Below are 13,622 nucleotides of genomic sequence, written 5' to 3'. Positions count from 1 at the left end.
AGGTTAGTACAAATTGGGGTGCTCATTGTGGAATTGACTTTTGGTAGTGTGTACAAGGGGAATTGACCTAGGTAACTTAAATTTTTTGATCTTAGGACAATGGTTAGTAAAAACTCATATTTCCAAAAGGCCTTGACCTGAGATCTTATGTGCACCCCTTTACCCTCCCTTTGCTTGGTGCCTAAGGTTTCTTGTCAAAGTGAAGCACCAAAATCTTCTTTAATTAATTCTTTTCTTTGTTATGTTAGTGCTATCATCTAATGAAACACTTGGATTATGGAGTGGGTGCCTACAAATTTACTTCTTGTTAAAAGGGAGGGATTGTACACAAACTGGTCCATCCCCTTTCTTTGCACAAAATGGGTAGGCTTACACTCACCTAACTTTTGCTAAAGGAGGTTTACAAAAGCTTAGGCCATCCACTTTCTTTAACAAAGGGGGGTTCTATGGACCATCCATTCAATGCCCTTCTAATGTCTTGCTCAGATGCTTAGTTCATTTTGTTCAAAGGATTTACATGCCCATTTAGAGAGACCTTTCACCAGGACCAAGCACACTACGTTATACAAGTAGTCCAAGATCAGCTTAGCATTGAGGATATCTATATACCTTGTTAGATCAAAGTGGCCATGCTAGCAATCATGTATGGCACTACCTTTTAAGCAATATATCTATCAGTCATTGGTTGGGATAGGCTACAACACTCCCAAGGGTCAATGCTCCCCTATTTCATGTCCAATAAGCCTCAACATCATACTTTGGGTCATCAAACTCTATTTGGGGGCTGGCCAAGACATCCACGCGTCTAGACATTGTAGAGTGATAGGCTTTCAAGCTAGCATTGAGTTTTTCTTTGCATAACCTCCCTTCATAATATAGGGCAGAGGCCCTACAAAAGAGCCTATTGAGGCTCGCGAGAGACGTGATCATCATGCTAAATTATTGCATGCCATGAGAAGGACCTAGACCAACCCCACAGAGCTATAGTCTTACATAGATCACTTCTTGCAAATTTAACAATATGGATTCATGCACTGACCTTGCTACCTATATATTGGCTTGTTTCATGCATCAAGACCAACCATGGGACAATTTAAGGTTCCGATGGTAGACTAAGATAAAACGGAAGTTCAAGATCTAGAAGGGCGAAGGATGCCTTGTACACAACACATGTGAAAACATTGGATCTTTCTATGTCCATCCTAATACGAGATCACACATGGTTTCCACAACCCCTTCTGCAATGGGTTTTTCCCCTTTTCTCATTTCATCAGATATACAATCTTATCTCTATTAATATTGAACATGTTGCGACACAACAGCCACTTACTAATACGTGCCATGCATCTTATCAAGGCCCTAGAAGCCATTGGAGAATTACAGAGATAGACCCTAGACAAGCATAGGAGCATTCCAGTTTGCCCATCACAAGCTTGCCAAAAACCCATCTTTTCACATATGACAATGTGTCTAATGGCTGAACACATACAAGAGATAGGGCATGCATGGGAAGGAGATTCCATACCTCATCATCAACGGCATGCAGAAATCTGCTCCATACAGTATATAAGAGTTGTGACTCAACGTAGTCTTGCAAGGTGGTAATAAAATGAGCAATCTGTTGCCTGTCAAGCTAGAATATCAGATAAGGATATCTTAAGAAGCTAAAGAAGCAAATAATACAGTCTTGTCAAAGTTATGATAAAGAATTGCAGAAAGAGAGCAAAAAAGTAAAGACTAAGTGTAGTCTTCTGCCACCTTTAAAGGAAAAATGCAGACAGTATACATTCAGACTGTTTACAAAGACTTCCTGATACGTGAATTTCAAACAGCACAAATGATGACACATAAAACCAATCTCAAAAACACTAATCCTTCAGCAACAATTACATAGCTTCCTCCATACTGTGGCTATGTACTTGTTTGCTCTTTCCGTCCTACAAGACTAGCAAAAAAAGTTAAGTTGATCATATCCTGCCTCCTCTGGCTCCAATGAGTAGGACATAAAGGGAAAACAGTGCCCTGTACTATGTTCTAAAGAATGTGCCAAATCTGGACACAAAAGGATTCCTTTCATTTTCTCCTTTCCTTGTTTCCTTTACTTTCCTTTATCCTTTCCTTTATCCTTGTTTCCTTTACTTTCCTTCCACCTCCTGATATAACACGTCCCATGTAGTAAAAGACGAGTATGTAAGAGTCCTCTCTTATCTCAGGTAGAGAAAGAATTCAACACATTTGAAGATGAAGAGAAAGTTGTCCTTGGATCTTGCATCTATGCAACCTCCTTAAAATGTCAATGTGATATCACCATGGCTGCCATGCATTGCAATCTTCAATGCAACTTTGAAGCCTAGGAATTTCATGAAAAGCATCAATCACAATACTGTGATGTATCTAGATGGTTCTTGTTGTTGTCTGAATGAAAAGCTAAGATGTTCAAATTCCTCAGTGTAACACCAAGTGTTGCAAATGCCCTACACACTTCTGATTCTCTTCAATGACGAATCAGTACAACGTGTCAAGTCTATCCTCTTTAATTGAACTAGGCATGGGATTTCCTAGATGTGAGGACTGAATCCTTGACATGCCATGGAATGTGTATCCAATATGGGTACCTTAAGTTAGTCTTACCTGTTAATTGTATCAAAAAATCCACCTGCAACACAATCTGTAATGCTTTTATTGACACATCCACTTGCAAAGCGATTTGAGTTTGCTTTATCCCTCGACTTCCTCTCAAGAAAATGTGAAATATAAATTATCTTGCCAAGCTAGTATAAGCAAGACCCTTCTGTTTAAGAAAAAGAGAGCAAAAATGAGCTAGAAGGTCCCAACCTAAACTTGATAAAAACAAAAAACATAGCACATATCAGATGCAAAAGAACATAAAGGAAAGCCCCATCCTGACCTCTATCATATAACACCATATATTCACCACAACAGAGTTGAGAAGTCCACTAGCATGCCAATACCAGAGTTATCAAGACAATGCATATTCAAGCCATAATAAGATACAACAAACAATATCATTGCACTGACAAAAAAAAGCCATCTAACCATATAGCTAACGGTCTCGTAAATAACTTAAAATCAATGGAGAAACTGAAGCACATAACATACGTGTGTTGAGCATATACAAGATGTGTTCGTACAAAAGGTCTTCTCACATAATTGTAAAGTGACATTTTGTTAGCTCATGGAATGCTTCAACCAAACTTGACACAACTGTATGCATTGTTTTTGTAGTTGCTTGGAGTTAAAGAGGCCATCTGTCTACACGCTAGTGACCATGGTAGTAAAGCCTTACATGGGAAACAGTAAAGGAAGTATATGAAACCCTAAACGTGATGTATAAATTGATGACATAGCCTACCAACAAAACTTGCCACCATGCAGTAAAATACTGTTTCCAGATGATCATTTAAAGCAACAATTGCACTCTCTCAAGGCAACCTCATTGATGGTATAATTGAATTGTAAAAACGTGCCACATGAACCAAAGGCAATTCTTGACTTTGCAAGCACAAAGTGAGGGCCTATTGGCTTCCTTAGTGCTTAACCAAGTGGAAAACCATATTACACATCAAACTTTAGAAAGTCTCTTCTAGTTTGGAAAGGACTCTTTTGCCTCACCCCAAAGGAGGTTCATTCCTCTTCAAGGAATACAAAAATTGTAACCTCAGGCCTAATCTTCAAAGAAAAGAAGATTAATAATTGAGCTATAATTAAGTTGACTATGTAATAGAACTTTAGGACATGAAAAGTAATATATTGAAAAAAAGACCAGAATAAGAATATTAACCATTGAGGCTATAATTTACTACTGCTTGAGCAAGTGTATTTAGGCTAGGCAGTACCCTTTAGAATCGCACCAGACGTGGCGGGGGTTCTATCGGTACTCTTATGTGGTTTAGTTGAGGGACGCCTGGCTAAACGAGTGCCACTCAATTAAGTATTGTGGGTGATGCCATTATGAAATACTTGAATTATTTGGTAGATGCATGTGATGACCATTTCTTAGCATGTTGGTACTATGACGGGTAGTCGTGAGTATTTTGGTGTATGCCATTGGATGCTAAGTGTTGAAGGTATTAGTATTTAATGTGCGATGCAATTATTTACTAATATACTTTGGTTTCGTGAGTTCAGGTGATGCTAAGGAAGATTGGGAATATTTAAGCTCGAAGGAACATTGACAAGCGTTGGCAAATATTGGCGAATATTTGAAGTATAAGGCGGTGAACCTCACCTTGGTATATTTGGTCATAAGTATTAATGACATTGGTGCAATTGTGGATTGCAAATGATAAAGGGCTCAAATGCCTTTACATTTATTTGGCTTACGATCCTAGAAGAGTGGTGACGAATCATTGTGGATTAATGATTATGCAAAGGTTTTTGTATTAATGGCCAAGGGCCAATTCATTTTGTAAAAATGAGAGAGTGCTCTAAAGCCTTCCCATTATTATTGGGCATGTGCTAGACTCAATCGTGAGTCAAAGAGAAAAATATGCATTAAAGGATCTACAAGAGAAAAGGATGGCTAAAGGCAAGGACATGGCTTGGCAATGAGAGGATCACGTATCCTTGTATTGTGGCTCATGCATTACTTCAAAATATTATAAATACTCAAGGTGTGGGATCACGAGCCACACACCTTGAGGGGGGAGATTGTACCCTATGCTTTGCCTTGTGTCCTCTTCCATTTCATGGTTTTTCGTTCTTCTCTTTCATGTATTTCAGTGTATTTGTATTTTTGAAGCTAATGTGTATTGTGGTATTTGCAATTCACGTTTCAGAGACCACGGCCCAATGGCTTGCATCTCCAAGTCCATGCTTTTGGGCTGTAGCCTAGTCTAGAAAGAGAGAGGCCTTGTGTCCTCAAGAACATGGAGTGTATTGTACTCAGCCTCATGCTCTTTTATGAGCCAGTTGTACAAAGTTTATTCTATTGCAAGAAGGCCTTCGAGGGGGTCCAACCCTTATTTATGGGCCCTAGTGTGTGTGTGTTCTATGTTCTTTCTCCCCCTCTCTCAGTTTGTTTTGTTTCCTAGAAGAAATCTGTTGCTGCTCCCCGTCTAATGAAGTTATCGGATGTTGTTTTTCCCTGTTTTCTATGAAGTTCTAGAAGAAATCTGTTGCTGCTCCCTGTCTAATGAAGTTATCGGATGTTGTTTTTCCGTTTCCCTGTTATCTATGAAGTTCGAAATCTATCTTGGTGATTATTTGTTGCAAATTGAAGATCCAAGCTGGGTTTCTACTGGAAGTGATTCGTTTTTAGGGTTTCAAGGCTGATTACCAATTCGTCTTAGGGTTTCAAGTCTGATTACCAGTTTGTTTTCAGGTTTGAAAGCCGATTACATATTTATTTTAGGGTTTCTGGCCCGGCTTCAATGGTATCAGAGTGAAGGTTCACCACTTCCCTTGGTGGTGACGATCCAAGAATAGAAGAGCTTTGTGGAAGCACGTCTAATCTGCACAGAAAGATTAAGTTGTTGATTCTGCAGTCTTGTTCGAGGAGAGAGAAGCCTGTAAAGCGTAAAAACAAGTCCAACCTTCATCAATTTCGACTCTTGAGTACATCATGGACGACCCCAGAGAGCAGGAGAGTTAAGACTCTGGATCCTTTCCAATCACAAGGCAGCTGAGTAATGCAAGTTTTGATTTCAATCGTGGTGCTTGTAGAGTTGGATTCCAGTGCTGTTGATATATGGTTTGAACCAGAAATATACATGTCAAAGCCATAACTATGGTTTTATAGAATTCCTGGATGGGATTGAACTAGACATTGGACATTGGTTTCCCCCTTTTGTTATTTAAGGAAACAAAAGAAACATATATTCGGAGCATACTATGCTCAAGTATTGTGATAGATATATATACAGGGCAATCATCAGCCAAGGATGAACTTTTTCTTCATGCTATGGGATACAAATCCAAAGTTCTCTACATGCAAGATCTTACGTTTTCCTTCAAAGATCTTGAGCAGAAGTGCGAAGAAACCAAAGTGTGACGGCTTGTCATTAGACGAGTGGTTTCGGAGATGTTATGAAATGCCATGACAACTTATGCCCTCCTGCAGGGCAAGACTTGGGGCTTCAAGGGCAGCAACCAGGAAGCACACAAGTTTAGGGGCAGCAAGCGGGGCGGCCATAAACATTTCAGAAAATATGAGCAGCCCATCAAGTCTAGATTTGTTGCAGGACAAAGGCGAGGATCACCTCAAAAGAAGTTGTCAGAGGGAGAGAAGAAGGCCCTCTATGATGCCAACAAATGTTTCATATGCAAGGAAGAGGGCCACCGAGCACATGAATGCCCACACAAAAAGAGTAGTTTCCATCGTCGGATCAGAGTGAGAAAAGAGGGATGACCAGAGGGGTAAGAAGCCCAAATCCAATGCTAGTCTTATGCTAGATGTCACTTGAGCCAAACAAATGCAAACACCACAGAGTTATGCAGAAGGTGGGGTAAAATCCATGACCAAACCACTTTGTTCTTCTTTGATCCAAGCGCGAGAGCCAATTTTAGATTGCCAGAGCTGGCTGGAAAATTGGGCATAAAGGCAGAAGAGATGGGGCCACTTTGTGACACAGATATGTGAGGGAAAGAGTGGGGGAGTGGAACAAAGGAGACAGAGAGAGAGAGGGAGACACAAGAAGTGTGGGTGTGTAAAGTGTTGAGCCACACCACAAACTCATAGGTTTTATTAGGATTAGGGATTCACCCTATGACTGTCTTAAGACAGTCATAGGTGTCATAACATTTTAAAGGGTGGCAATGTGCCTTTACCCCAACAACCTCCCACCTAAAGGCCAATGTGCCTAAAGGGGAGAAAAGAATAAAAAATTACAGCAACATATAGTTACTGTATACAAGACCATAAAATAAGAATGGTCTCATCCTAATCCCAAGATGTGGCGACAATGTGCAAACCGCTCTGTAGGCAAGCTCTTAGTGAGCAAATCTGCACGATTATCATCAGTATGCACCTTCACAAGCTCAAGTCGCTTGTCTTCCAGTATCTCCCTGATGAAATGGTATTTCACATCTATGTGCTTGGTCTTCTGATGAAAGACCGGATTCTTTGTCAACATGATAGCACTCTGTCTATCACAATGCAAAACTGGCATATCTCCTGTAATGCCCAAATCTCCCACCAGCCGAGTAAGCCATATTGCTTCCTTGCAAGCCTCAGTGGCTGCAACATATTCAGCTTCAGTGGTTGACAGTGCAATGCATTTCTGCAACCGAGACACCCATGATATAGCACCTCCTGCAAATGTAAAAATATAACCGGCAGTAGACTTCCGGTTATCTGCATTCCCTGCATAGTCTGAATCTGTAAAACCATGCACCAATGCATCCTGCCTACCATAGCATATGCACAAGTCTTTGGTACCCTTGAGATACCTCAAGACGCCTTTCACTGCTTCCCAGTGCCGCTTGCCTGGATTTGCCATATACCTGCTGATGACTCCCACCGCAAAAGCAATATCCGGACGAGTGGCAACCATGGCATACATCAAAGAACCAACTGCAGATGCATACGGAACCTTGGCCATTTCAGCCTTATCATCATCTAATCTGGGGCTGTCCTTACTGCTGAGTTTTAAATGTGGAGGCAACGGGGTACTAATAGACTTCCCCCCCTCCATTTTAAACCTCTGCAGTACTTTGTCAATGTACTCCTTTTGTGACAGAAACAAAAGTCCCTTGGACCTGTCACGAATAATCCGCATACCAAGAATATGGTTTGCATCACCCAAGTCTTTCATGTCAAAAGACTTACGCAGTTGTTTCTTCAAAGCACTAATCTCCTGCTGAGATTTGCTGGCAATCAGCATGTCATCCACATATAGAATGAGTAGCATCAAACTGCCATCCTTTGCCCGTTTGGTGTACAAGCAATGATCGGTTTCACACCTATGATACCCTTGGGACTGCATGAAGGCATCAAACTTCTTGTACCATTCTCTTGGCGCCTGCTTGAGTCCATACAAGCTCTCTTGAGCTTACACACAAGCTGCTCTTTCCCTTTAACAGCATATCCCTCTAGCTGACTCATATAAATCTCATCATGGAGATCTCCGTGAAGAAAAGCAGTCTTCAAATCCATCTGACATAAATCCATGTCCTCATGAGCAACAAGAGCTAACACTGCTCTCAAAGTAGTCATCTTGACTACAGGGGAAAAGATCTCATCAAAGTCAATGCCCTTCTCCTGCTTAAATCCCTTGGCAACCAACTTGGCCTTATACCTCGGTAAAGCATTTGAATCCACTTTGACTTTGTAAACCCACTTGCATGGCAAAACCTTTCTGCCTGCAGGTAGCTGCACCAAGTCCCATGTATCATTTTGAAGTAGGGAGTCCATTTTTGATTGCATGGCTTTCTCCCACTTCCTTTTCTCTGTTCTTCCCATAGCTTCCTTGAAGCTGGAAGGCTCACCACAATCTGTCAGCATGATAAAATCAGCCACATTATTGGCTCCTGGAACAAACCTGTCAGGAGGCCGTTGTACACGGGTGCTCCTCATAACAAAATGTTCCGGATTAGGCTGCTGTCTAGCCTGTTCGTCATGCATGACGGGTGGCTGTACCACCATATTTGGCTGTTCTACAGCCCCATTTGCTGGCATATCCAGTGGTGCATCATTGGCAAAATTGTCTGGCTGATTTTCAGCCTGTATACCCTCTTGAACAGGGTTATCTACAGCAGCCTGCTGCTGCATATTAATGGGCATTCTTTGCTGTCCGACATCATCATAAACAACCCTCCTGTATTCCACAGGTTGCACGGGTTCTTTGTGTACACTATCCTCTTTAAAGATGACATCATTGCTGCGTATAATTTTCCGTTTGACGGGATCCCATAACCTGTACCCCATTTCACCTTCGTCACCATAACCCATGAAGATGCATCTGAAAGACTTTGGCTCCAGTTTGGTGCGCAGTTCTTTGCGTATATGAGCAAAGCACTCGCAGCCAAACACACGTAAGTGCTTATATGAAGGTGACTTGCCAGACCACGCCTCCTCTGGCACTTTCAACTCCAAAGCCTTGTTCGGCGACCTGTTAATTAGGTGAACTGCTGTTTGAACGGCTTCTGCCCAAAAGCAATGGGGCAATGCAGCATAAGACAACATACATCGAACCTTCTCCTGAATAGTTCGATTCATCCGCTCACTCACACCATTTTGAGATGCATTATGAGGGGCTGTGAGTTCCTGTTTAATGCCCTTAGCTTCGCAAAACTGTACAAAAGCATGTGACACATACTCACCCCCATTATCGGATCTGAGGCATTTCAGCCTGCGTCCTGTCCGATTCTCAACCTGAGCGACAAACTTCTTGAAAGCATCTAAGGCATCGCTCTTATGCTTCAAGAAATAGACCCACACTTTGCGTGTGGCATCATCAATAAAAGTAATGAAATACTTTGCACCCCCTAGTGATAGCTGTGGCATCTCACACAAATCAGTGTGCACTAGATCAAGCGGTGCTCTATTCTGGGGAGTTCTCCTCTTATGAGGAGTCATAGAATGCTTTCCAAAAATGCAATGATCACAAGTAGGTAAATCTGAAAATGAAAGAGACGGCAGATAACCCAAACGTGACAGTTCTTGCATTCCTTTAACGGACATGTGTCCCAACCGGCTATGCCACAATGAAACCTTTGGCAGCTCGGTTATGGCAACAACATGATTACCTACACTGGAACATAAAGAGGGTACAAGGTATCACTCTTATAACCCTCAGCCACTACAACCTGGCCATCAGTAATCACCCATTTGGAATCCCCAAATGTGGTGTGGTAACCACTGTCATCCAACAAGCCAGTGCTAATCAGATTTTTCTTGATTTGCGGCACATGGCGAACACCATCTAGCATTAATATGCGTCCATCAGGGAATACTATCTGTATACTGCCAATCCCTGCAATCTGACATGCATAGTTGTTCCCAAGGTGAACAACTCCATGAGTACCTGTGTAGGAAGTAAACCACTCCCTATGAGGAGTAACATGAAAAGAAGCACCTGAATCCAAGAGCCAGGTGTGCATGTCATGGCCATCAACAACCAATGTATGTGCAATTACAGCAGAAGAGCATAAAACATCATGTCTGTCACTGTCACTGTCCTCTGCTGCAACATTCACTGCATCCAAGTCATCTGCCTTGGCCTTGCCCTTGCCTTTGTTTCCACTGCCTGCATCCTTTGTCTCAGCCTTCTTGGCTTTCTGATCCCGTATAAACTTGAAGCACTTAGACTTCACATGTCCCTTCTTGCCACAGTAAAAGCATTCAATATCCTTTTTGCCACGGGACTGACTGCGGGATTTGGACTTGCCAGCAGATCTCCCCTTCTGCTGAGTCCTACCTCTTTCCTGTACCTCCAAAGCATTGGAAGACTTGCTGCCCGCATTATTCTTCCTGCTCATCTCCTCATAAGGAGAGAGCTCTCCACATCAGCATACATAAGAGTGAAATTTGAATTAGACAGGGTGGTCTTGAAAGTGTCCCAACTCTCAGGGAGGGTACACAACAAGAAAGTAGCCTTGAACTCCTCATCAAGGTTCAATCCCTGTGCAATAAGCTATGTAAAGATGGCATTGAACTCACTCAAGGTACCTTCCATCATGCGAAGGTCGACAAGCTTCTTCAACCAATAAACCTTACTGGCTGAACTCTTTTGGGCATACAACTCTTCTAGCCTCTGCCATAGGCCATAAGAGGTCTTTTCAGCCTGAACATTGAACACAAGAGAATCAGTGAGAGTAAGCATAATAGCAGCCCTTGCAGACAAATCAAGCTCCTCCCACTCATCATCTGACATCCCAGATGGCTTGACACCCTTCACCCTTATGGGCTTAGAATCTTCTTTAGCAGAAGTACATTCAAACACTGTTCTGCCCATAATGCATAATTGTGTGCCCCTTCCAATTTCTTTATGTTCAGAATTGAAGATTCACTTCCCCCTGATGCCATATCAGATAAGGAAAGTACCTGACTCCCTGTAAGTCAAAAAAAGACTAAATAAAATTCTGATTTCTCAGAAAACCTGCTCTATCAAGAGCCAGGAGCACTCACAATAGTGCTGTTTTTTACTGTCAAAAAATCTGCAGCAAAACAGAAAATTTTCCCTCCAGTCACTGTACCTTCTGACACACTGTACCGTGCTCAAATAGGCATAAAACAGTAACTTCAGAATGCTGCAGCTGTTCCACAAGTGCTTTATCAGTGCATCATCAGCTGACGAAGCACAAAACACTGCTGTCCTGGACACTTCTCCCACCTCAGATGAGGTATTGCACTGATTTTATATGCATAAACCACTTGTCATACACTGTTTTGTCCACTGAAAAAGGCTCCAAACACCTCAGCCTGTCACAAACCTGCAACAAAGAATGGGACAAATCCCAAACAATCACCCTTCTGCCAAGGGGATAAAAGGCATCTGAAGTTCTTAAACAGTAACTCAAGTGCTCACAAGCAAAATTTGGACAAAAGCCCCTTGATTTGACACCTGTACCAAGTGAAAAACACCTCAACACTGAGGTAGCATACAAAATACAGCGCTCTCCTCGCACTTTCACCTGACAATGTAATGCATAAACGGCCCTGTGTACACAGTAACAACACAGATCCCAACATACAAACACTGAAGAGAAAATCTTTTGAGCACTGTCAACGATGGACAGTTAGGGACCGAGTAAACTCGATGCGCCCTGGCCAAGCGTGGCTCAACTGAGATTTTTCAAAGTGTCTTACACAGAATGTGACCTGCAAGAAATGTCACTGAATACACTGCGGAAACAAGACCAATGTGGGCACCCTGGCTCCACACTGCCTCAAGGCATACACTGCATAAACTTCCAGGCAAAAGCCCTTTGAAATTGTCACCCGAAAGCTGAGATTTGCACTCAGCAAAAGCATAAAAGCCCTCTGCAAAATCAAGGCATCTGACCTCCCCGAAACAAAATAACTGTGCAACCGCCACACACTGTGGCAATAGTCACCTCAAGCACGAGGGACACGAGTGTACTTGCTGTACCTCAAACACACAGTTTTAGAACTGAACAAATTCCGGGAATGAAGAGCAGAGTGCTCTCTCTTTTCCTTCTTCCCCAAAACAAAATTTCTGTGCCTGCTATACCTCCTGTACTTGCGCAAGGTACTTGCTGTACCCTGTACCTGCAAGGGCACGAAATCCCCAAAAATTTTTTTGACCTGAACCTTCCTGTCGCAGCGTCCGTACGGCGGCGTCCGTATGGTACGGCTACCTGTACGGCGTCCGTACAGTCGGTACGGATGGCCGTACCTATCCGTGCGAAGGGCTGCACGCAGCCTGTGTTGCGCGCTGCGCGCGCCTGGTAGGCTGCAGCCGCCGGTGCTATGCGGTGCGCAGCTAGCAGCAGCTAGCTGCTGCTGCATGCGCGCCTGCTGCGCGTGGCGGGTCGCGCACCTGCTGCGCGTGGTGGCGCCCTAGCTTGCTGCTGCTGCGCCGCTGCCTAGCTGCTGCTGCTCTGCTCGCGCGCCGCGTCCTGCTCGCTGATGAGGGCACGAGGCCCGAGGGGAGAGGTAGAGTGAGGGGTAGACCGGAGAGAGGGGGAGAGGTAGAGGCTCTGATACCAGTTGTGAGGGAAAGAGTGGGGGAGTGGAACAAAGGAGACAGAGAGAGAGAGGGAGACACAAGAAGTGTGGGTGTGTAAAGTGTTGAGCAACACCACAAACTCATAGGTTTTATAAGGATTAGGGATTCACCCTATGACTGTCTTAAGACAGTCATAGGTGTCATAACATTTTAAAGGGTGGCAATGTGCCTTTACCCCAACAAGATATGGTTTGCCCAAGGCACAGTGAGTCAGTTACACCGATCATTGGGAAGCTCCGCATGCATATTCAAAGTTGCGTGGACACTGACGAGTTCTACATTATGCCGCTGAATGGGTGTGATGTTTTGTTGGGTATACCTTGGCACCACAAGAAGGGATCACTTTTGGATGCCAGAAACAGAACTTTAGACTTTGACTCACCAGGGGAAAACTTATGTTTTGGATGCTAAACTGAAGGGAGAATCTATTCCAGTTGTATTAGCCTCGGCCATTTCAAATGTATCTTTCTGCGTACTTGGTTTTTGCTACTGAAAAACAGCCAATGGAAGAGAACTCCAATTTTTCTAAGCTAGATAAAGAGAGGAAAGATTTCCTTTTTCAGTTTCACGAATGTTTTTTTGACTCCCTACCATTGGAATTACCTCCAGAATCCCTTGAGGACCATGCCATAGATGTAATTCCAGATAGCAGCCCGCCAAACAAGCCTCCCTATAGGATTAGTTCAGCCCAACAGGAGGAGATCATTACCCAAGTAAAGGATCTCCAGGAGAAGGGGCTAATTCAGCCCAGCTCCTCACCCTATTGCTCCTTGGTCTTGCTTGTGCAAAAGAAGGATGGCTCGTGGAGGATATGAATAGAATATAGGACTCAGAATAAGATAACCATTAAGAACATATTCCCGATACCCAGGATTGATGATATCTTGGATAAGTTAGAGGGGTCTGCAATGTTCAGCCGGATAGATTTGAAGAGTGGCTACCATCAGATCAAGATACGAACTGAGGATG

General features: G+C 43.0%; 1 protein-coding gene across 3 annotated transcripts in view; it reads right to left on the bottom strand.

The window, feature by feature from the left end:
• The window catches only part of LOC147889914 (Spc97 / Spc98 family of spindle pole body (SBP) component), a 144,533-nt gene that overhangs the window by 27,059 nt on the left and 103,852 nt on the right, over positions 1-13,622 (bottom strand). For all 3 annotated transcript variants that reach the window (XM_087390731.1, XM_087390732.1, XM_087390733.1), the window contains one exon: positions 1,526-1,625. In XM_087390731.1, the coding sequence (XP_087246857.1) occupies positions 1,526-1,625 (100 nt within the window). The remainder of the gene's footprint in view (positions 1-1,525; positions 1,626-13,622) is intronic.

This window comes from Dipteris shenzhenensis, chromosome 19 (assembly GCF_047967505.1).
Source record: "Dipteris shenzhenensis isolate YYH24624 ecotype China chromosome 19, Dip_SZ_1.0, whole genome shotgun sequence".
Lineage (NCBI taxonomy): Eukaryota > Viridiplantae > Streptophyta > Polypodiopsida > Gleicheniales > Dipteridaceae > Dipteris > Dipteris shenzhenensis.
This window is presented reverse-complemented; position numbering and strand designations above follow the sequence as displayed.